A 24092-nucleotide genomic window follows, 5' to 3' on the forward strand; every position below is an offset into this window, starting at 1 on the left:
CATTGTGTATATATACCACAGTTTCTTTATCCATTCATCTGTTGAAGGGCATCTAGGTTGGTTCCACAATCTAGCTATTGTGAATTGAGGTGCTATAAATATTGGCATTACTGTAGAGCCAAGCATTTTATAAACATTATCTTGCTTGGTTACCAAAATGACTTGTATGTTTGTCATCTCATTTTTCCAAGAGAAAACAGAGGCCAAGAGAAATTAAATAACTTTCCCCAAGGCCACATATCTAACAACAGAATCAGAATCTGGAACTTCAGCATATAAAGTTCAGAGCCCATACTTCTAACCTTTATATGAAGAAGCAGAGAGGAGATGGGCGAGAAGGTGGTCCTGGCAGTGAGTGAAGAGGAAGAAGGAAGTTTCTCCTCCACAGGGAAGATTAACATCATTTGGACCGTAGCCCTGATTCCTGCCTTCCCTCAACACTCTGCACCTTCCTTCTTGGTTCTACCTCTTATACTGACCCCAAGAGTTCTGTTCCCAACTCAAATGGCTTGAAAAAATTCATGTCCACCTAGACCTCAGATTGTGACCTTGTCTGGACACAGGGTCTTTGCAGATGTGATCAAGTTGAAGTGAGGCCCTACCTAATCCAACGACTGCTGTCCTTATTAAGAGAACACACATCACAGGCACAAACATACGGAGAGAGAGAGAGAGAGAGAGAGAGAGAGAGAGAGAGAGAGAGAGAGAGAGAACTTGCTATGTGAAGGAAAGATGGAGGAAGAGATTGGAAAGATAAATGTACAAAGTCAAGGGATACCTAGGATCCCAGGAAACCCAGAAGACAGGAGATAGCCATGAAATAGATTCTGTATTGGCACTTCCAGTAAAAGCCAACCTTGCCAGCACCTTGATTTTGGATTTTTAGCCCTTTGAAACCAGTTAAGGTACATTGTAAGGTAGCTATAGGAACAAATACATCAATGTTCAAGGGTTCCTTCCTACTGACCTCCAAGCAGACCTGGATCTGAGTGGGCTTCTCAGTGATGAGTGCTTCCATTACCCTTCGAAGAGATTGCAGGGTCTCCTTGTATAGTTCCTGAGGAGGGAAGAGGGACTCAGAACATTGCTGAGCTAAGAGCTCCTCTCTTCTAACTTCCAGTTGACACTCTTCTCCCTCAGAAAGCTTTACTTGCTCAGTTCTGCCCTATAAGTTTACCCACATTTCCAAGTGCCACTTCCTGTAATTTGGATAACTCCTCTGTCATGTTCACAAGAGCACACATCTGCCTAGTGTGCAATTTGTCTTTGTAGGCTGGAAGTTCTCTGATAATACAGCCTAATCCCTGAGATTAGGCTGAGAACAGAATGAATATTATTTTCAGATGTGTAAAGGCTCTTTAATGTTAACTCTCATGTACTGTTTAATTTTAGAAGTTACCTAAAGATATTCTCCAGATATTCTCTTCCTTGAAAAAAACAAGGAAGAAATCATGGGTTTTGGTCTCTGGGGCCATATAAGAGAGGCATAGGGAGTTTTTAAAAAAAAAAAAGCTCAAATAAACAAACAGACCAACTAATCCTAAAAGAAACCACAATAATTCAGGAAAACTTTCTTTCAAAACAGTTCTTATTAGTCAGGTGCAGTGGCTTATGCCTGTAATATCAGTGGCTTGGGAGGCTGAGGCAGGAGGATTTTGAGTTCTAAGCCAGCCTCAGCAACTTAGCAAGGCCCTAAGCAACTCAGCAAGACCCTGCCCCTAAATAAAATATTATAAAGGACTGGGATGCGGCTCAGGGGTAAGGTGCCCATGGGCTTAATCCCTGGTATCCAAAAAAAAAAATCAACTGGGAGTGTAGCTCAGTGGGAGAGTGCTTGCCTAGCATGTGTGAAGCCCTGGGTATCATTCTCAGCACTGAAAAAAAAAAAAAAGAAAGAAAAAGAAAAATTCTTATTATCACTCCAAAATTCAAGAGACTATGACATCAATAAAATAAGAATAACCAGTCAAGATGAAAGAACAATCAAAGAATACAACAGAGTTCCTAGGAGTGAAACCTAAAAATGCAAATTTAAACAATGAACCTTTTCCTCCTTCTTCAAAGGCCCTGTAGGAAATGAACTCAGATCTTTTATTACTGAGATTCCCAGGAACTTATTTAGCTAAGGGCTTTTAGTAAATCATGTGTGAACCTTCCTACCTGGTTGTACGCATATGACAGTTATAAAGGGAAGGAACAAGCAAGTAACCACCTTTGGACCAGAGTATTAAAGGTGAGTAATGAGTGCCCCAAAAGAGGAAGTAAATTTCATGGGTAGAGTTCAGACTGCCTGACCTCTAGTCTCTTCTTCATAAGAGGTCTTCTTTTCAGTAATTTCATTTTATTAAAGGCAGATCTTTTCATAAAATGCCAAAGTCTATACTCTCACTCTCTTGAAAATAAAAAAGAAAGAACAAAGAGCTAATTACCACAATGGCCTGGCCCTCCTGGGGACTGGATGCTTCTTTCCACATGGTATTGGAGGATGGCAGGCAGAACACACTCTTGAAGCATGTTTGAAGCACCTCTACTGTGTTTTCTGGTTCTAAGGAGGGCTTGAAATTCCTAAGATCCGGGATGAAGAAAAGATGTAACCAGTGAGTGGTCAGGTATGACAGCTAAAGGAGAGAAGATACAATAGTACAGAGAGAGATAGTAGAGACAGGGATAGGCAGGAGAAGGAAACAAAGATACCAGAAGAAGAAGTAATCAGAAGAGTAAAAGGGAAGAATTGATAAGGTGAAGAGGACCAGGAAGTGGAAAGTAAAGCAAAGACAGCAAGCACAACTGTTGGAGGCAAGGGCACCTGATGTTTTGGGATAACATCACTTTTCTGTCCCCCAGATGTTCTGAGGGACTATCAATGGTCAGGAGTAGACCTGGAAGTGTTTAGTCAGGGACAGTCCAGAAAGCAAAAGGAAGTCTACAGCAGAAGTGACAGCAAGTACCTACAGAAAAGGAACAGGCAATCTCTGCCAGATGCTCAGAAAATCCCTCCCAAAATAATCTCAGCAAAAGAAAATGACATTGTCTACTACTGCCTGGGGACCCCTATACTGGAAACCAACACAGAAAATGAGGTGGGGAGGGGTGAATAGTTGAAATCAAATCAAGAAATAATCAAGAAATCAAGAAATAAAGAATGGATAGCACACTGTTACCTGAAGTCAGTGATGATGTTCATGGCCATCTGCCTAATGGAGCTGGAGACACAATCCATTGGCTCCTCCCTGATTAGCTCCTGTGACAACCACCCCCACCCACAGAGACCAAAAGTATCATGAATGCTTTTTTTTACCATTCTCTTCCTCCTCCATCCTGGGCCATACTCACAAAAGGGTTGGACCTAGAATCCTCAGGGATTTCCAATAACCGGACTCTGAGGGACAGCACCTCTCTCTAACTCCCAACCTCCCCACAGTACTCACCCCCACCTGGAGGACAGAAGGTAAGGTAAAGGTAGGAGAAAGGAACTAGACTACTATCCTCCAGATCTAGCCAAGGAGCCTTCCAATGATTTCCAGTGAACCCATACACCCTCCTCTCCCCTTCTACCTCCATCCTCTTTGAGTGCTACTTACCACCATGAAGGTTATGATTTCTGGTTTTGGGGGAATCTCAAAATGTAAGATGACGGGCAGGTTGCTCAGGATGATTGTCATATGAGACAGAGCATTCAAGAAATCCAGCTTCACACTGTTATCCTGAACAAGGTAGCAGGCTCACAGACCACTCCCCACAAGGATAGGAATAGTCCTCGGCCCAGGGAAACCCACCTACAACCTGGGGATGATGAACTAAGCCTTCCATAGCCTCTCTAGAATGAGTCCATGCATGTTCTCTTGAGGGCAACTGAGAAGAGGCAAAGCCTATGCACCCTTAGAGGGAAAGGGCCACCCCTCTCACCAGTCCCCTGAAGCAACTCTTCTTCATGAAACTCTTAAATTCAATAGTGTAGTATTCTTATCCCTCAAGGGATTGTCTTTCCACTGAATATTGTCTTCAATATTCAGGTTGCCCAGTTGGATGGTAGATGGACAAGGAATGGGAAGGGTTTGTCCTCTCTACCCTAGGGACACATGCTCTGGACAAACAACAAAGTTAGTAAGTTTGTCCAGACTCCCTTTGACACCACTAAATGTTTCTTTCCTTGAACATGTTAGGGAATTTAGGCATTGCTCTTCCCTTCAAAGGAAAGGGAAATGAGAAGCCCATAGCCATGCCACACAGCATGTCAGTGGGGAAGGAGAAACTTTTCAACAGTCCTAAAATGACTGCACTCTCCTCCAGCCAGTAGTTTCTGAGTGGCAGGATAAAGGAATAAAAAAAGGATTGAAATGGAAAAGAAACAGCAATAAGAGCCCCACCCACTAAATTACACTGTAAGCCAAGCAAAGGTTCCTTAGAGGGGAGAGAGAAGTAAAGGAGGGATAGGATGTGGGTGAAAGAAAGGAATCAGAAAGTACCTTTTCCACAATGCAGTTGTGGTAGTGCTGTAGGACCAAGGTAAAGATGGTGTTCAAATGATGGAAGATGGCTCCCTTGCTCTCTGACATAATCTTGCTATAACTTAAGTAGATAGTGCTACAGACCAGCCCCCACTCTTTTTGCTGATACTCCTGTAGGGGAAAAGGGAAACTTGCCTTCTCTTCACCTTGTCCTCTTTTTTCATGAGGAAATTGAGGCCCAGAGAGGAAAAGATTGTGCAGAGAGCCCCAAAGGATAGCTGGAGCTACAGAAGGGTCAACTTGGTGATGGTGGGGATGAGTGGTGATAGCAGATCCTGAAGCATAGCCATAAGAGAGCAAGGGAAAAGACATGGATGCCCTAAGGTTGAATACAATGAGAGAGGACACTTTATAGTTGAGTCACAAGGCCTGGTGGAAGTGGGGAGACTGTGGTGATGGGGGATGCTGGCAGAGCCCATGGGAATGTCATCACCTTCATCAATTTGAGGATGGATGATGTGTCTTGGTCCACGAGAATAGTACCATATTCCTCCAGCTGGTCCAGAGTTATCTTCAGATGTTCCAAGGACACGATGCTAAGCGCCACAGCAATGCCCTGAAGCAGGGACAGTCCCAAGCCCACACCACAATTTACCATGTGCTGAGCACCTCTAATGTGCTTCTCCAGAACCAGATATTTAGACAGAAAGGGAGAGGAAAGAAAAAGAAAGGAAATAAAAGGGAAATGTGGTCCTTTGGACTTACATTGTTCAAAATCCAGGTGAAGAGCCAAACACTATAGCAAGAAGTAATTAAAAAAGCAACTAAAGCCTGGCGTGGTGGTGCACACCTGTAATCCCAGCAGCTCAAGAAGCCAAGGCAGGAGGATCACAAGTTCAAAGTCAGTCTCAGCAATTTAGCAAGGCCCTAAGGAATACAGTGAGACGCTGTCTCTAAATACACAAAAAAGGGTTGAGGATGTAGCTAAATGGTAAGCACCCCTGGATTTAATCCCTGCTACAAAAAAAAAAAAAAAAAAAAAGCAACTAGAGTCACTGGCTAACAAAATTTGAGGATTATCAAGTTCTACACTGTAAAACAGAGGAAACTTTATGCACTAGGAAGTCAGAGAAGCGTTGGTCTGAGGTGGGAGTAGAGGGGAAGTACAAACCCAAGGTACATTATCAACAGGATTAGTGGCTAATTAGAGAAAAATGGAAGTGGGAAGGCTTAAAATGCTTTCAGAGAATTCCAGACCAGTGTAGGAGAATAAAAAAACAGCAGTCACTCTAATCAAAATGGGCAGAGGGAAAAGGAGGCCCATCTGGAATAGGGAAGAGAGGAGGGAGTGAATTCTGGATGTTGCATGCAACAGAGTAGTAGAACAAATAAGAGAAAATGTTGTGGCTGAAAGCATTTATCTGGGAACTGACCACCTAAGTGGCAACCAGAAATATGAAGAAAAGACTTGGAATTCTTTAGTATCTGCCAGCAACTGTATATATGTATATATTTGATTGAATCTAGGAGGGCTTTACCACTGAACTATATCCCCAGTTTTGAGACAGGGTCTAGCTAAGTTGCTGAGGGTCTCCTTATGTTGCTGAGGTTGGCCTTGAACTTGTTATCCTTCTCCCTCAGCCTCCTGAGTCTCTTGGATTACAGGGTATGCCACCATGCTCAGCCAGGGACAGTCTTTGGGGGGGGTCATTTTTATTGGTTCTTTTTAGTCATATATAACATTATGATTCATCTTGACAAAATTATAAAAACATGGAATATAATTTGCTCTAATTCAGTCCCCAGAAGTTGCCCTTTCTCTTCTCCCCCATCCCCCTTTTCCCTTTCTCTATTCTACTGATCTTTCTCCTATTCACTTATAGTTTTTTATTAGCATATTATGGATGTACGTGATGATGAGATTCACTGTGGTACACTCATATACATAAACAGGAAAGTTAGGTCAGATCCATTCCACTGCTCTTCCCTTAAACCCTCTCCTTCCTCCCCCTCAGTCCTTTTCATCTACTCCATTTATCTTTCTTCTATTTTGATGGAATCCTCCCCTTTTTTCCTTTACCTTCTTTCCCCCTATTTTGGACTAGCTTCTGAATATCAGAGAAAACATTCTACCTTTGACTTTTGGGGTTTGGCTTATTTCACTGAGTATGATAGTCTTCAGTTCCATCCATTTACCAATAAATGCCATAATGTCATTCTTCATTTCTGAGTAGTACCTCCATTGGTTCCAAGCTTAGTTACTGTGAATTGTGCTGTTATAAACATTGATGTGGCTGCATCATTATAGTATGCTGATTTTAGATCTTTTGGATATATACCAAGGAGTGGGATAGCTAGGTTATACAGTGGTTCCATTCCTAGTTTTTAAGGAATCTCCATACTGATTTCCAGAGTTGTTGCACTGAGTTCTCACCAACAATGTATGAGTGTACCTTTCTCCCCATGTCCTCACCAACACTTAATAGCATTTGTATTCTTTGTAATACCCTGAAGTAAAATCTCAATGTAGTTTTAATTTTCATTTCTCTAATTGCTAGAGATATTGAACATTTCTTTCATATATTTGTTGACCATTTGTGTTTCTTCTTTTGAGAAGTATTGTTTAGTTCTTTTCTTCATTTATTAACTGGTTTATTTGGGAGTTTTTTGGTGTTCTTTTATTTCTTTAAATATTCTTGATATTAATGCCCTATCTGAGGAGCAGGTAATGGAGATCTCCCATTCCATAGGCTCTCTCTTCATTGTTTCCTTTGATGTGCAGAAACTTTTTAACTTGGGCCTACAATTTCTTCCAGCAGTTGTGGAGTTACTAGTTTAATTTTCAGGTCTTTGATCTACTTTGAGTTGAATTTTGTGCAGAGGTCAAATGTCATTCTTCTGCATATGAATATTCAGTTTTCCCAGCACCATCTATTGAAAAGGTTATCTTTTCTCCAATATATGGTTTTGGTACCTTTGTCTAGTATCAGATAACTATTTATGTGGGTTTGTCTCTGTGTCCCCTATTCTATTTCATTGGTTTTCATGTCTGTTTTGCTTCCAGTACCATGCTGTTTTGTTACTACAGCTCTGTAGTATAACTTGAGATCCTATATGTTTTCTGTATTCTCCCAGTTAAATTTGGGTAGGTCATGAAATTCATCCAGATCTTCAAGATTTTCTAGCTTACTGGAGTCAAAATTTCAAAATTGTTTCTGATGATCCTTTGGATTTCAGTGGTATCTGCAATAATATTTCCTTTTTTATGTCTAATTTTGTTGATTAGTTTGAGTGTTTATCAATATTCTTTATCCTTTCAAAAAACCAATTCTTTGTATTTTTATTCTCAGTTTTATTGATTTCATCTCTAATTTTAATTATTTCCTGTCTTCTACTAATTTGGGTGTTTGTTTTTTCTTCTTTTTCTAGGGTCTTGAGGTGTAATGTTAGATTATTTGGCATCTTTCTATTTTTTTAATGTATGAACTCAAGGCTATGAACTTTCCACTTAGAACTGCCTCCACAGTGTCTTAGAGATTTTAATACATTGTATAACTATTCTCATTTTTTAAATTTCTCTCCTGATTTCTTCTGCTATCCATTCATCATTCAAAAGTGTATTATTTAACCTCCTGTGGTTAGAGTGGTTTCTGTTTTTTGATCTTGTCATTGATTTTCAATTTCATTCCATTATGATCTGATAGGATGCAAAGAATTATCTCTACTTTTCTGTATTTGCTAAGATTTGCTTTGTTACCTAAATTCTGATCTATTTTAGAGAATGTTTCATACCCTGTTAAAAATAAATTTAGTCATTGATGGATGAAATATTTTTTAGATGTCTTAAATGTCAATTCGATTAATAGTATTTTTTTAGTTCTTAAGAATCTTAGTTTATGTCTGGATGATCTATCTAGTAGTGAGAAGTGTGTTGAAGGGCTTGTTGTATGTATGTAGATGCAATACTGTTTGAGGCATAAATATTTACAATCATTATATCTTATTGTTGGATGATTCCTGTAACCAGTATGAAGTGACCTTGTCTCTTCTGATTAATTTTGGCTTGAAGTCCACTTTGTCTGATGACAGAGTAGCGATCCCTGCTTCCTTTTGGCTACCATTTGCATGGTATCTTTTCCCATGTTTCACCTTCAGTGTTTGTCAATGAGTCTCTTGTTGGGTCTTGTTTTTTAATCCAATCTGCCAATCTATATCTTTTGATTAGAGTTTATACCATTTACATTCAATGTTATTTTAAAGAGATGATTTTTACTTTCTGCCATTTTGATTTACTTCTAATGTTTAATTCAGATTTGTGATTATTCTTCTAGTGTAATTCATTCCTATACTGGTCTTCATTTTAATTTTTCGTTCTTCATGAAATATTTCATGGAGTAGGTTTTGTACTACAGGCTCTGCAATTATGAATTCTTTTGGTTTCTATGAAGGGTTTTTATTTCATCTTCAATTATGAAGGATAATTTTGTTGGGTATAGTAATCTTGGTTAGCACCTGTTTTCTTTCACAGCTGAATATATATTATTCCAAGCCCTCCTGATTTTTAGGGCTGGGTTGAGAAATCTTTAGAAATCCGAATTACTTCACTTTTAAATGTGACCAGTTTTCTTCTCTTGCAGCTTTTAAAATTCTATCTGTACTCTGTATATTAGGCATTTTCACTATAACGTGTCTTGGAGTAGATCTATTCTGATTCTATTTGGATTTCTATATGCTGCTTGTATTTGAATTTCCATTTCATTCCTAAGATTTAGAAAATTTTATAATATTTCATTGAAACAGATTATGCATCCCTTTAGTTGATCTACCCTGATGATTCTTCAGTTTGATCTCTTGATGCTATTCCAGATTTCTTGAATATTCTGGTCATGGTCTCTTAACATCTTTTCTTTGTGGTCAAGCTTATTTTCAAGATTATATGCTTTGTCTCCAAGACTTGAAAAACTATTTTGAAAATGGTCTAATCTATTAGTGATGCTTTCCACTGAATTTTACATTTGGGTCTGTTTCAGAATCTCTATTGAAGTGATCTTTTACTTTCTGTATTTTCTAATTTCATCCCTTACATGCTTTAGCTCACTGAACAATTTAACTGTGAACTTTGTAAATTTTTTCTCTGACATTTCTCCACTGTGATAACAATGGAGTCAGTTGTTAAAGTGTTTGTTATGGGCTGTTTGGGATGGTTTTTTCCCTTGCTTTTTCATATTTCTTGCCCATCCATTGGGATGGTTATCACTTCCTCTTTTAAGGAAGGGACTCCTTTGTGAGCTTTTTTCTCTTAAGAGACCTGAGTTGGGTATTGATACTTTAACTCAATATGTGGCCTCTGTTGATCCCAATATCAGCATCACTTTGAAAGAGCCACTGAACCCTATTTACTACAATCACTTCAAAACCAAGACACATACTATTCAGCCTCATAAAAAGTGAGAAAGTTGTTCATATTGTTCTCTACATTTCTCTAATCCAGGTGTAAACTTGTAATAAAGTTTTGGAATAGATTATAAAGTATAGTAAAATTGCTATATTATATGGGGGCTCACAGAGAAAGAAGAAAGATTTGATAAATGAGAGATAAAAAGAAAAAGACAACATAGAATAATACATGTCCAGGTAAAAAGGAGAGAGAGGGAGAATAGTGGGTGGTAAAAGGAGCAAGTATAAAGTAGAGCTAGGAAGACAAAAAGAAAATAATTCCAATTAATGCTTTAAAGCATTAGAAGAAACACATTCAGATGGATTGAAGGTACAATGTTGGTTATTAAGGTAACAACTATCAATCTAGATAAAAAGTAATGTATATGATTAAAGTTGACATTTAGAGTTATTTATAGTTAACCATGCCAAGGTTAAGAAAGTTCTTTTTAAATTTTGGTTTGTATTACATTAGGATTTGGCACATTATAAGACACCTTGTCATTCTTTGACTTTGGATCCCTCCAGAGGTGCTGGGGCATAGGGACCACTCCCTTAGTTGCTATGGACCTCTCACCAGCTAGTTCTGGTTTGTCAGCTCAGGGGCCTGTGGATGGCACTCAGAGGGTGCAGTTGGTTATTTCTATTGTGTAAAGTAGTTCAGGATGCAGAGCTCTAAGCTGTCCTGATTACTGTGGGTCACTATGTACCGATTCCCCTCTATAGGATCCTTTTTGTGGTAGAGCCTAATGGCTGTCTACAAGCACAGGTCCTGCAGTTGTGGATTCTCCACAGCTGATCTGTGGTGTAGATACATTCCTCTTGGCCAACATAGCTCACTGGGGTACTGCCCTTAGGACTGAGTAAAGATATTCAACTGGTTCACCTGGGTTCCAGCTTCCACTGCCCCAGATTGTGAACAGTGGGTGCTGATTTCCTCTGACTGACTTGAGATAGGGTCCAATCAGTGTCCCAAACAGTGCCCTAACACTCACCAGTTGCCACCATGGGTCAGGCTAGGAGCCCAGTCAAGCTAGAAGCCATCATTCTCTGCTTCCTTGGACCCAGGCAACTTCTGCTTTGAATGACCTTCCTTTGGCTATGGTAATGATCCAGGCACCTTCCCTTTAAGCTTCTGGGGTACTCAAGCAACTTTTCACTATGGCCTTCTACAGGCTGCTGCCATGATCCAGAAATCATCCCTCTATGCCACTAGATATCCAGGCAGTTTCCTTCCAAGACAGGCCCATGCAGACTGCAGCCATAATGAAGGGGACAGTCCCTCTAGGCTTCTAATCACCATTCTAGGCAACATATCACCATTCCTCCCCACAACTTCAGCACTCAGTGGTGGCAGCAATCCTGACTGTTCTCCTTTCCTCTACTGGGGCCAAAACTGCCTTGCCACATGGATCGGAGCTCTCACTTCTCACAAATTGCAAGTATCCTCTACTCAGTCTCCATCCAGGCTCCCTGGCTCCCACAGAGGCTGTACAGAGTGCTGGGTTGGGTGAATACTTCCCAGGCCAGTCTGCTCCACCCCACTACCCTTGTTTGCAGTACAGGGAAATGGTTTTAACAGCTTTTGACCAGTAGCGATCCCTCTACAAGTTATTTCTAGATCAATTCTTAAGAGATCCTACTGCTGGGGTACTCCCTCTGGTTTAATTTGTTGCTATCTGGAGGTTGGAAGAGGCCACGCTGATTTAAGGGGTGACTGGTCAGTTGTGAGGTCACAGTCTAATTCAAATCCCTCTGTCTTATGTCAAGCCTTTCCCTAGGTCTCACTCAACAAGGATCACTGAGCACAGAGACTGCCAATACAGAGTTGCAGATGCCAGCTGCAACTAGCTAGTTATTTTGCTCTTCCTGTAGCTGGAGTCACCATTAAGAGGAGGAACCATTTCCCCAGAACACAGACCCTCAAGAAAGAATTATTGAGATGTATAGATCACTGGCCTCCAAGTAAATAAAGGGAAGTTTTTTCCTAGTTATTAAGGAAGGACTAATTGAGCATATTGAAGGGGTTCTCCTCAGTCTGTCTTCTCAGGTCCTCCCTCAGCCACCAGCTTCTACTCATCATGGTCATCATCATCATCCTTACTTGCCCGTATCAGTACTTAGTTTGTGCCAGCCTTACACGTTATCTCACTGATCCTCACACTAAGGCTTTCATGTAGATATTATCATCCCCATCTTACACACAGGGAAGTATAATAGCTCCCAAATCCAGATGTCCACCCCAGATCAGAGCTGTACCATAGGGACCCCAACCCCTCCTGTCAAAAGTCAACTGCATCAGTTTGCTCCCCCATTTTCTCCTGAATTCCTTGCTCTCATCAAAAACACTATGAAACTCCTGATTAGGGACACCAGAAACCCAGGTAACATCTGGGGCATTTGCCTTGCCCTGAAACCAGTCTGTTCCCAAGTACTGGCAGAGGATCACTTTCACTTCCCTGTCAAAGAACTCTGCATTCCAGGGCAACCAGAAAATTAACTGCTCTCCAGACATGCCCCAAGGTTCTTACTCTTCTCTCCAGTCTCAGCTTGGGGAAAATTATCCTGTGGGAAGAACTGCTTCCTCCAACTATACTGTCTCCACCAGTTCAAGTAGCAATAGTTTCAGCCACCACCATGCAGCCTTTATTAAGACTACTCCGTGAAGCAACTGGGGAGACTGAGGCAGGAGGATCACAAGTTCAAGGACAACTTCACTATTTTAGTGAAACCCTGTCTCAAAAAGAAAAAGCCAAAAAGAATAGTGGTGGAACAATTGACAATATTTGAATTGGGCCTATAAATTAGATAATGATACTATAGCAAAGTTAATTTCCTGATTTAGGTTTTTCACTGTGACTATATATGAGAAAATTTTTGCTTTTAGGTAATATACACTGAAGTACTTAGAGGTAAATGAGCATCATACAATTCCCTGAAATGATTCATAAAATAATAAATATATATGTTTATACACACACACACACATATATGAAAAAAAGAGAGAGATGATAATACAAAGGAAAATGTTACACTTTGGGAAATCTGAAGGAAGGGTATACAGAAATTCTTTATACTATTGTTTGTTTTCTTTGATAAATTTTCTGTAAATATGAAATTATTTCAAAATAAAAAGTTTTTTAGAAAATATCCTCAGAGGAAGGTACCATAGCCTCATTTTACAGAAATACAGAAAGATTTGGTAATTTACCAAAGGGTACATAGCTAGTAAGGAGCAGAACTGAGATTCCAACCCAGGAAGTCCAGCTTGTCAAATATGAGTTTTTAACCTCTTTAAAATGAGAAGTGTTCCCCTTTTATCAGGGTCCTCTGCCTCACCTCTCTCTCCTGCAGCTCCTCGTGGGCACTGTTCAGGATGGATAAGAGCGTGGTCTTCACCAGATGAAGATTCCTTGAGGTTCTCAGGGTGAAGCCGAAGAATTTATATAGGAAAGCCTGAGATAGATGGGAATATGAGATAGACTGGAATTAAGTTGGGACAGCCAAGGACAGTCATATCAGAGACAAGAATTGTCAGCCACCAGTCTCCCTTCTGTCTCAACCTCCCCACCAGCCTTCTTAGTCCTCAGGGTCAGGGTGGGGGTATGGATAAGGTAGAAGTCTCATAGTATAGCAGCTAAAGCTAAAGGGAAGAGAAAGTTGCATATCTCATTTCTCAGTCTCTTAGGGTAGGGACCATCCCATCTCAAGAAATTCCCTGATAAATAAACTTCCCACTTCCACCTTGGAAATACAGTTCCTTAAATTTGCATGTTTAAATCAAAATTGCATAATGGTAGGTACGTTTACATAGTCTTTCTCCCTCAGTCCAGTGATCTTTATCCTTGCTTACTGGGTTGCCCTATCCACTTTGGAATACCCATATTTATGTACTTCTCTACTTTCCAACTTAGTGTCTTTGCATTTCCTATTATTTTCTATTTGTACACTCTTTCCCTATTCTTCTTTCACTCACGTTAGCCCCATGCCTCCCATGACCTCCTCTAAGTTCCCCTCCAATACACCACACTGCTCCTTTCCTTCAAAATCTCATCCGTCACTAGTGATTCTGTTCATGTATTTGTTTGGTTTATTCCCAATTCTCCCCAACCCACATCTTTGCCCAGAAAATAGTTCAGCTGCATTGTTTATCTTGCTGATCACCAGTGCCGTTGCAGAGCCTGAACAGCACACATACAGATGTCCTCCTTGATGAACAAATGTTTTACCAGAACATTTTCCCCACTCTGCCCTGTGCTGTTGGCTCCCTGTCCAGACTTGAGAGTACTTTCCTTGTGACTGGCCACCTATAGACTTCTCCCATCATTCCCCAGGTTAATCTGGGCCTCTGTGCCCAGGGGAGCCTTGGAGTTGCATTCTTCCATACTCCTGCCTAGCCTCCTACCAAACTATGGAAGCCTGAAGCTAAGGGCAGACAGATAGGCAGAGACCTAGGCACAAAAGCCCCCCTTGATTGACTCCAGGCAGGAAAGACTCTGCAGTGCAATTTACACCAAGAACTTTCATGGGGTCAGACCAGGTCTTCATATGCCTTCTGTCTTTCCCCATCTACCTTCCTTCATGCTACTCCAGCTTCTCCCAAGAGTACTCCATTAAAGATAGTGGAATAAGACAGACATCATTACCCTATGTACATGTATGATTACACAAGTGGTATGAATCTGCATCGTGCACAACCATGAAAATGAAAATTTGTACCCCATTCGTGTACAATGAATCAAAATGCAGTCTGTATAAATAAAAAACCAAATAAATAAAAATAAAAATAAAAATAAAATATTACATACAAAAAAGAAAAACGACTTGTGGAGAAGCCCAACAGAATGCACACTTTCGTTCCAGCTTGCTTCACTTTCTTCTACTAAGGTTGAATTAAATTAGCAGCATTGATTTTTTTTTCATCTTCAAAATGCATTTTAAAATTTAAAAAATCATTAAAAATGAATGATGAGATGCTTATGTTTGTAAAAAAAAGATTGTCTATTCAGACATTAATAAAAGTATTTGAATCCTCTAAATATTCTAAAAAAATTTTTTAAATAAATGAAATTTTAAAAAAATAAAAGAAAATGGGTACTTCAGCTAGGTGAGGTGGCAAATGCCTGTAATCCCAGCAGCTTGGGATTCTAGGCTGGAGGATGGCAAGTTCAAAGACAGCCTCAGCATAAGTAGGGCACAGAGCAACGCATTGAGACACTGTCTCTAAGTGAAATATACAGCTAAGTGAAATAGAGCTGGGGATGTGGCTCAGTGGTCGAGTGTTCCTGAGTTCAATCCCTAGTACTCCCTCACAAGAAAAAATAAGATAAAATGGGTACTTCAAATCAGTAGGAAGCAAGGAAAAGATCACAGGGGTTTCCAAGAAAGTTCTCTTTGGAGGAAGTTTGCAAATAAGCGAAAATGTAGCCTCAAGAGTGCCTGGCAGCTGTTGTGAACTATGAGGGAAAGTTTGCCTGAGATTTAAATCAATGTTGAGGAAGATGAAACTCTAAAGGAAGAGTTGGTGTCCACTCAGGGAGTGGAAATCCCTCTGAAGATCACTTATCCAGGAAGGGAGATGCTATGCCCCAAGTGACGGCATTAGGAAAGACAGACAAGTTTGATTTAGTGTGCTCTTGCCCCATTATTCCATTTCTTCTCTACAAAATGAGGATGTTGGATTTGGTGAGATCTTGAGGCCCATCTAGTTTCAGTATTCTGCACATTTTTGTAGAAAACACACAGGTTTGGTGTGTATGTGTGTTTTGCTGGATTGAACTCAGGGCCTCTTCTATACTAGGCAAGTGCTCTGCCACAGAGTCACAAAGCACAGGCTTTGGAATTTGGTCACAGGGCTAGGGCCTACTGGGAAACAGAAAGCATGAAGACCTGACTTTTTTTTTTTTTTTTTAGTACTGGGAATTGAATCCAGGATGCTTAATGACTGAGCCACATCCCCAGCCATTTTTTATATTTTATTTAGACACAGGGTCTTTTTAAAAAAAAAAATCAAATTATATATATTTTTAATGTGGTCTTCATTTATTCTAGAGAATGAAAAAATTTTAAACAAAAATATAAAATGGGTACTTAACAATTTGAGGGAATGGTCATAGGGAGGCAATGTATAAGCTGAGAACTGAGCTGGGAATTGGCTTTCTTTCTTTTTTTTTTAATTGTAAACAAATGGGAAACATGTTGTTTCTGTTTGTACATGGAATAAAGGCATACCATTTGTGTAATCATAAATTTACATAGGGTACTGTTGTGTGATTCATTCTGTTAATTTTTCCCTTCCCCCCAACCCTCCCACCCCTCTTTTCTCTATATATAGTCCTTTCTTCCTCCATTCTTGCCCCCCTCCCTAACCCTAACCCTGACCCTAATACTAATCCCTCCCACCCCCCGTTATGTGTCATCATCCACTTATCAGTGAGATCATTCATTCTTTGGTTTTTTGAGATTGGCTTATCTCACTTAGCATGATATTCTCCAATTTTATCCATTTGCCTGCAAATGCCATAATTTTATTATTCTTTATGACTGAGTAATAGTCCATTGTATATATATACCACAGTTTCTTTATCCATTCATCAATTGAAGGACATCTAGGTTGGTTCCACAATCTGGCTATTGTGAATTGAGCGGCAATGAACATTGATGTGGCTGTATCTCTGTAGTATGCTGATTTTAAGTCCTTTGGGTATAGGCCAAGGAGTGGGATAACTGGGTCAAATGGTGGTTCCATTCCAAGTTTTCTAAGGAATCTCCACACTGCTTTCCAGAGTGGCTGCACTCATTTGTAACCCCACCAGCAATGAATGAGTGTACCTTTTTCCCCACATCCTCTCCAACACCTATTGTTGCTTGTGTTCTTGATGATGACGATTCTAATTGGGGTGAGATGGAATCTTAGGGTAGTTTTGATTTGCATTTCTCTTATTACTAGAGCTGTTGAACATTTTTTCATATATCTGTTGATTGCTTGTAGATCTTCTGTGAAGTGTCTGTTCATTTCCTTAGTAAGAAACCCAGAATAGCTAAAGCAATCCTTAGCAGAAAGAGCGAAGCAGGGAGTATTGCAATACCAGATCTTCAACTCTACTACAAAGCAATAGTAACAAAAACGGCATAGTATTGGTACCAAAATAGACAGGTAGATCAATGATACAGAATAGAGGACATGGACACAAACCCAAATAAATACAATTTTCTCATACTAGACAAAGGTGCCAAAAATATGCAATGGAGAAAAGATAGTCTCTTCAACAAATGGTGCTGGGAAAACTGGAAATCCATATGCAACAGAATGAAATTAAACCCCTATCTCTCACCCTACACAAAACTCAACTCAAAATGGATCAAGGACCTTGAAATCTGACCAGAGACCCTGCATCTTATAGAAGAAAAAGTAGATCCAAATCTTCAACATGTCAGCTTAGGATCAGACTTCCTTAACAGGACTCCCATAGCACAAGAAATAAAAGCAAGAATCAACAACTGGGATAGATTCAAACTAAAAAGCTTTCTCTCAGCAAAGGAAACTATCAGTAATGTGAAGAGAGAGTCAACAGAGTGGGAGAAAATCTTTGCCACTCATACTTCAGATAGAGTACTAATTTCCAGAATATATAAAGAACTCAAAAAACTCTACACCAAGAATACAAATAATCCAATCAACAAATGTATACTTTATTTGTATGTAGTGCTCAGGTTTGACCCCAGTGCCTCACATGTTCCAGGCAAGTGCTCTCTCTCTGAGCCACAACCCCAGCCCCTGGAGATGGGGTCTTGCTGAATTGCTAAGTGCCTCACTAAGTTGCCGAGGCTAGCTTTGAATTCGGGATCCTCCTACCCTGACTTCCTGAGTCATTGGAATTCTAGGTGTGGGCCACTATGCAGGGATCAAACTCCAATTCTTGCACTCAAGTCACAAAGATTTCAGACAGGTTGCAAAGAGGAACAGGCATGAATTTATTAGAAGGAATGGGAAAGGGACAAGGGGACACTCTCAAGGGAAAGAGTAGGTCCTCTCAGAGAGGAGAGGGACAGCATGCCTCTCCTGCACTCCAGTTTTATTGGAGAGTCCAGAGAAGTTTCCAACACAGTCCTGATTTATCATGGGGAAATTAGTAACCTTTCCCTGGTAATCAGGCATGTGGTTTAGATATAATTAATCCCAACCCCAGTTGCAGGGAAGGATGTCTCTTGACTTTTGATTGACAGCAGGATGACATCAGACTTTCAAGTATCCACTGCCATGACAACTCTAGGTCACTTTGGCTCATGCTGACAGGTTCTAATTGGATTCTTTTTTTTTTTTTTTTTGGACCTTTATTTTATTCATTTATTTATATGTGGTGCTGAGAATCAAACACAGTGCCTCACACATACCAGGAAGTGCACTGAGCCGCAATCCCAGCTCTAACTGGACTCTTAACCATAAATTCTTACAGATTGTATTGTTAGGAGGTTTTTTGGGATCTGGTCTATGAAAAGGGTCACAAAAGTCTTCCTCCTACAGCATAACTTGAGTTCCTTTTACAGATATTTTTTGGGTCTGCATTTTTCCTGCAGATAACAGACAAGATTGCTGAGGAATGTGATATATCCTGTCTGCTTAAGCCAGGCAGGGCTGCGGGTAAATTGTTTCTTAGAAAAGAAAGCATGTGAGGGTCAGCACAGTGGGCCCATTTTATAGAATTATTCCCTTAACCTCATGCTCCCACCATTCACACCTGTCTGTTCCCTATCAATTCCACATACCTGAGGTTGAATTCTGTACAACCTTAACTAAGTTACTTAATCTCTCTGAATATAAGTTTCTTCACCTATAAAGTGGGCTCTCTATCATACTTCACAGTGATTTTTTTTTTGGTGACTAAATGAAAATACTGCATATCAAGTTGTTGGCATAGTGCCTGGCATATGTTATATCTCACTATGCTTCTCCATATATGTAGAACGGACAGTGAGCCAAGTCTGGCCCCTGGCTTCTGTAAATAAAGTTTGTTTATATAAAGAGAGAGAGAGAGAGAGAGAACTCCCTTGATAAATCACTCGCACTACAATCACCACCTACATGATAGATCACTTAAGCAAGACTCTCCACACCTCAGACTCTGCTTATACCACCTGACCTAAGGCACTGATTTTACTTGGCAATTACTACTAATCTTCCTCTGCAAGGTGGGCCATCTTCCCAGTGTACCCAGGACCAAGGCCTTTTCTGAACTTTTAGTGTTAAACCTGGGACAACTTCTAATGAAAGTGAACGAATTATATTTTTATGGTGTATATGTGCAAACATGTAATAACAAAATCCTCTGTTATGTATAATTGTAATACACCAATTAAAAATATAACTGGGACAACCACAAGAAAATCAAGATGGTGAATCACCTCCATGAAAGCTGCTTTGTCCCCCTTCACAGGTCACATAAGTAGTTCCCCTCTGCAGTGCTATCTCCTAGACTACTCCCTCAGGTAGACATGGTTTCCCTGAATACAGGGCCTGTCTTTTACATGATGAACCTGGGACTAACAGTACTTGCTGCATTGTGGGCACCTAGTACATATTTCTAGTAACTGAATTTATAAGATAACAATTCCTGCTCGTGTCATGTTGCATCCCTAAGCCACCCACCACAAAACAGAGCATCTTGTAGGTGCTTTGTAAATATTTGCCAGTACTTAGGGTCTTAGAAGTGAGGCCTCTTGCCTGGAGATTCCTAAGCTAAAATAAAGTATTGCTCAGGGACAGGAAAACAAGATCAAAAATCAAAGAACCTGGATTCAAATGCCAATTGTATAATAATCTGCTGAAGACTGTAAAACCCCTGGATTCTGGGTTGTTTAACCTTTTGAGTTGACAAAGCATCTTCACAGGATCCCTGTGTTTGCTCCTCATCAACCCTCCTAGGATCTAGAGGTTATTTTTGCCATTTCCCAAGTAGGCAAGTTAGATTGAACACAGACTAAGGCATCTGATGCCCGGAACACTTGGAACAGCCAGAATGAGGACCCAGGCCTTTGTCATCACGGATACAAACACCATGAAGAAAGGTGTCCCACTATCTCAGTCAGCTCTGGATCCTAATATCAAGCACAGTCCTCAAACCATGCTACATCTTCAAACAGTTTAAATTAACTTGCTTAAGTTTGACTCTATGGTCAATAATCTTTCCATTGTACCCAAGTACCAGCTATATTCTGTACAGAATTACTGGGAGGTTCCATTAAGACAACAGAAAATAGATAAAGCCTAAAACACTATGCAAACATGAGATACTCTCATGCTTTTGCCATTCCAGAGTGATCTTCCCCATTCCTCGATTCCTCAGGGCCTAGGGACACCACTTTACTCTTGCCCTGGTTCCCTTACAACTCCCACCCCAGCCATATGCACATCCATACCTTCTCCTCATCGTCACTAAAGTAATTTATCTTCTCCAGGATGGCTTTGGTGAGTTGCTTCAGCCAATCATCATCATTGATGGCCATTAGTGACTGACCTGAAAACTGAGAAGAAGGAAGGGAGGAGAAAGCCAAAAGGAAAGGTGGATGGGTTTCTCTGCCTCATAGAAGTGGAGTAAGAAAGAACCAAGAGGCAAGGACACTGTCTGAAAAGACAGAAAGACCAAAAATGGAGTCCAGCTTGGTCAGAGACTCAAGAACAACACTAGAATAATGGTCATGCCAACTCGTGTATGAAGGGGATCCTTCCAGCTCACAAAGTCCTCTCCTTTATCATCCTATTGAACTGTGTGAGATAACAATGATCATTCAGTTTGCAGATGAAGAGGCAGTGGTCTGGAGAGGCTAAATGGCTTGCCCAAGAACATAACAACCAGGGATCTTTCCTTGCTCTCCACTGCAGTTTGGGCCTTATGGGTGTGAAAGGTCAAATCTTTAGAGTATCATCAGAGACCCCCATACAGGGACCAAGAGTTACAAGTCCCCAGACAAAGGTTCCCTTGGTCAAGAAGGTCCCTTGATCATGGCCTTCACCATGGGGTTCCCAGGGCCTCTCTTCCCCTATCATGCTGAAGAGGGAACCTCACTGGGTGGAGAGAGGTATCTTCAGGGATGGCCTCACCTGGAGGAGTCTCTCCTCCCACTCCTTCTGATTCAGGGTCTTCTCAGTGTGATCTGGAAAAGATAACAGTATGAAGATGCTCCAGATCAGAAGGCCCCATCCAGGGAAAAAAGAACCAACACCAGAACATTCTACCCTCTCATCTCACTCTCACTACAACCCTGCAAGACAACTGCTAACCTACTTCATGAGGCCCCAATAGATGAGTGACATTCCAAAGGTCAGATATCCATAGCTGTTCAGTGTCAGAGCAAGGATGCAAACCTGGGTCTGTCTGAAAACCTTTCACATTCTCCCCTAATCCTCAACTCACACGAATAGGTAGCAGTCACTCTGGGATTATACAGACTCAGAGTTCTGGACTGAGAATTTGCTTCATATAGAACATTAACCAAATAAGCAGACCCCTCCAAAGAGCATTCCAGAAGGGAAAGCAGATATTCCCACATCTCCTCACCCCTAACCAGATCCTTTCTATACCCTGTGACTCAAACCCTTCTGGAGTCTGCCCCACTGCCCCAGCTCCATCCCTCCACCCTTCCGGCCCACTCCTCACCATCCAGGATCCGCAACATCTGGGGGATCTCCTTCTTCCAAACCTGACCCACGCTTGAGTTGATAACAGGATGCAGGGAAGTGATAGGATGCAGGGCAAATAAGAGCCTTAAGGAGCTCACACCAAACTCCTTTTCTCTGTAAGGCTTCAGGGAAAGCATCTGAGAAACAAGAAAAGCAAACAGGAGGCAGAGAAAAAGAATTTAAGAATGAAGAAAATTAGAATAAAATCACAGAAAGGCAGACCTGAAGCTTAGACATTCCCCATTCATTTCCACTTGTTAAACATGTTCTCCAAAATGCTCTCAAACATCACCTCTTCTGCCACACCTTTCATGACTCCTGGGGACCAAGTTGGCCCATTACTCCGCTAAGACCTCACTGTACCTTGTGTTAGTACACTCATCACACTGATCTGTAGTGACTAGATTATTTGTTTCCCTCATTACAACTGTGGACATCTCAGGTCTCTCCATCCCTCCAAGTGTTCGTAATGTCTGTCATAGTGGTGAGCAGACAGAGAAACAAAACACACTTGTTGAGAAGAATGACATCCAGAAAGGCATGGGGACTTGTCCAAGGTCAACAGAAAGAAGTTCACCATCAGACCACATAGGAGGCAGGTCAAGCATTTTCTATCTTACACTCAGTTCCCAGGCTCCATGTCCTACCACTTATGCTACAGTTCCCTCCTCCAAGCTCTTTAGCCCAGACTGCATCTCCCTAGGACTGTCATGATCCTTAGTCTTACCTCCTTATTCCATGTTCAGCATAAGACTTAGAATAACAATAGTTCTCAAACTATTTAAGGATTATTAAATGGACAGACAGATGAGTGATGGTGCGTGAATGGACAGATGGAGACAAGAATATTCATCCTAGCATCACTTACAATAAGATGGGTCAGTAGTTTCTGAGGGGAGATGACCTGGTCAGCTGAGAGGATAAAGGAAGGGTACAGAGTCAGTGCACTGCAGCCACCATCAGAACCACACAGGAGGAGAAAAAGCAAAATGGAGAGGGAGCATCAACACCAGTACCAGGGGTCTTGTGACATCTTGACTCAGAAAAAGAAAAAAACAAACAATGTATTTTCAGTTTAAAAATAAATAAATAAAGTGCTAAATGACACCCTTACCCCATCCCTAATGCCACCAAGACTACAGGTCAGGGATGGGGTAAGTATGGAGCAAGGCTCCAAGCTGGGGCCAAGGAAAAACAAAGGCTCAGGAATGCCTGCAGACCAACAACTTTATAATTAACCAACAATGTTTTCATGTCTTGACTCCAGAGTTTTAAAATAAAGACTACAGGCAGGAAGAAACTGTGTCCAGGGCTGCTTCTCTTTCACAGGAGGCCCCTTGTATATCATAAGGGGCCAAGTAACCTTAGGCTGCTGCCTGACCATCTGCCTTCTCACTTATGCCTGGGCTAAGTCCCCAGTGGCAGCCTCACCCACATCATAGATATGCACTCCTCCCTCCTTGACCTGCCATCCCCACAGGGTCTCAACTGCCTCGCATTCCCATACCAGGTCTGTCACAGCCTGGATGCTCACAGCTGCCACCTGTCCAGAGGCTGCCCCTCCCCTGTACTCACGCTTGAGGTGGAAGCTGCTGAGGTAGGGGACTCGGCCCAGGGTCCGTGCCTTCAGAGCTACCTCTGTGGCTGCCTTACTCAGAGTCACAAAGGCCAAGATGTTGTTGGGATGACACACCAAGGTGATCAGTATGGGCAAGGACACCTGGCAAGGGATGTACCAAGGGCTTCAATGCCAAAAGCAAGGCAGCCCCAATCATACATTCTCCAACCCATGATCTTGTATTCCTTTCCTGGTTTCCTAGAGGGGCATTTGAGACCTTCATATCTAGCATCCCTCCCCTTCATTCATATTCTCTCTCTCCCTCCCTCCCTCTCCCTTCCCTCCCTAACTCCCTCTCTCCTTTTTACCCTCTCTTCTTCCCCCTTTCAGCCCATATTAGTGAAATGTAACTGAGGTCCTTGTTAAAATAATACAAGGAAGGAAATGATTATATAGAGGGGCTTTGTGAAATCTGGAACTGTGAGACTTCTAATTGCCTTCATGAGGAAACATTCCAAAAGCAGAAAAAAAATGCTAATGGACAGAAGACAGAACTTTTCAAGAAAAAGAATGACTGCAAATCCAGGGAGGAGCATAAATCACAGCTGTTTTTCCTCCTGGCCCCCCTTCTCAGCTCTGATCCATGAGTCAGCTCCTAAGAGCAGCCATGAATTATTGGAGGTTCTGTGAGCACGCTGGGCTCATGATCATCCCTTTTATTACAGAAGGAGAAAGTGGTCCAGAGGACAATTAACTCAAGAGTTTACAACTGGAAACCATCAATGGAACTCAGGCTCAGGCCTCCAGTCTTGCTGCCCAATGTCCTCATCCTGTATTCTGCCAAGCTACTGCTCAGAGGGGCTTCCCAGCACCTGAGTGAAAACGGAAGGAGGTGGCAAGGGATAGGAGAGACAGAACCAGGAATAAGATGGAGAGTGAGTGGAAGATAGGGCAGACCAGCGATCTGAGAGCC

At 41.3% G+C, this 24092-nt stretch overlaps 1 protein-coding gene across 1 annotated transcript in view; it reads right to left on the minus strand.

The window, feature by feature from the left end:
* Positions 1–24092, minus strand: part of LOC124983499 (maestro heat-like repeat-containing protein family member 2A) — an 80753-nt gene that overhangs the window by 55878 nt on the left and 783 nt on the right. The window contains exons 2-7 of the mRNA XM_047550825.1: positions 23137–23281; positions 22430–22473; positions 21539–21698; positions 20983–21035; positions 20301–20405; positions 13224–13340 (exon numbers count right to left, since the gene is read on the minus strand). Coding sequence (XP_047406781.1) covers positions 13224–13340; positions 20301–20405; positions 20983–21035; positions 21539–21698; positions 22430–22473; positions 23137–23281 — 624 coding nt within the window. The remainder of the gene's footprint in view (positions 1–13223; positions 13341–20300; positions 20406–20982; positions 21036–21538; positions 21699–22429; positions 22474–23136; positions 23282–24092) is intronic.

The sequence above is a fragment of the Sciurus carolinensis genome, chromosome 4, assembly GCF_902686445.1.
Source record: "Sciurus carolinensis chromosome 4, mSciCar1.2, whole genome shotgun sequence".
Taxonomy (NCBI): domain Eukaryota; kingdom Metazoa; phylum Chordata; class Mammalia; order Rodentia; family Sciuridae; genus Sciurus; species Sciurus carolinensis.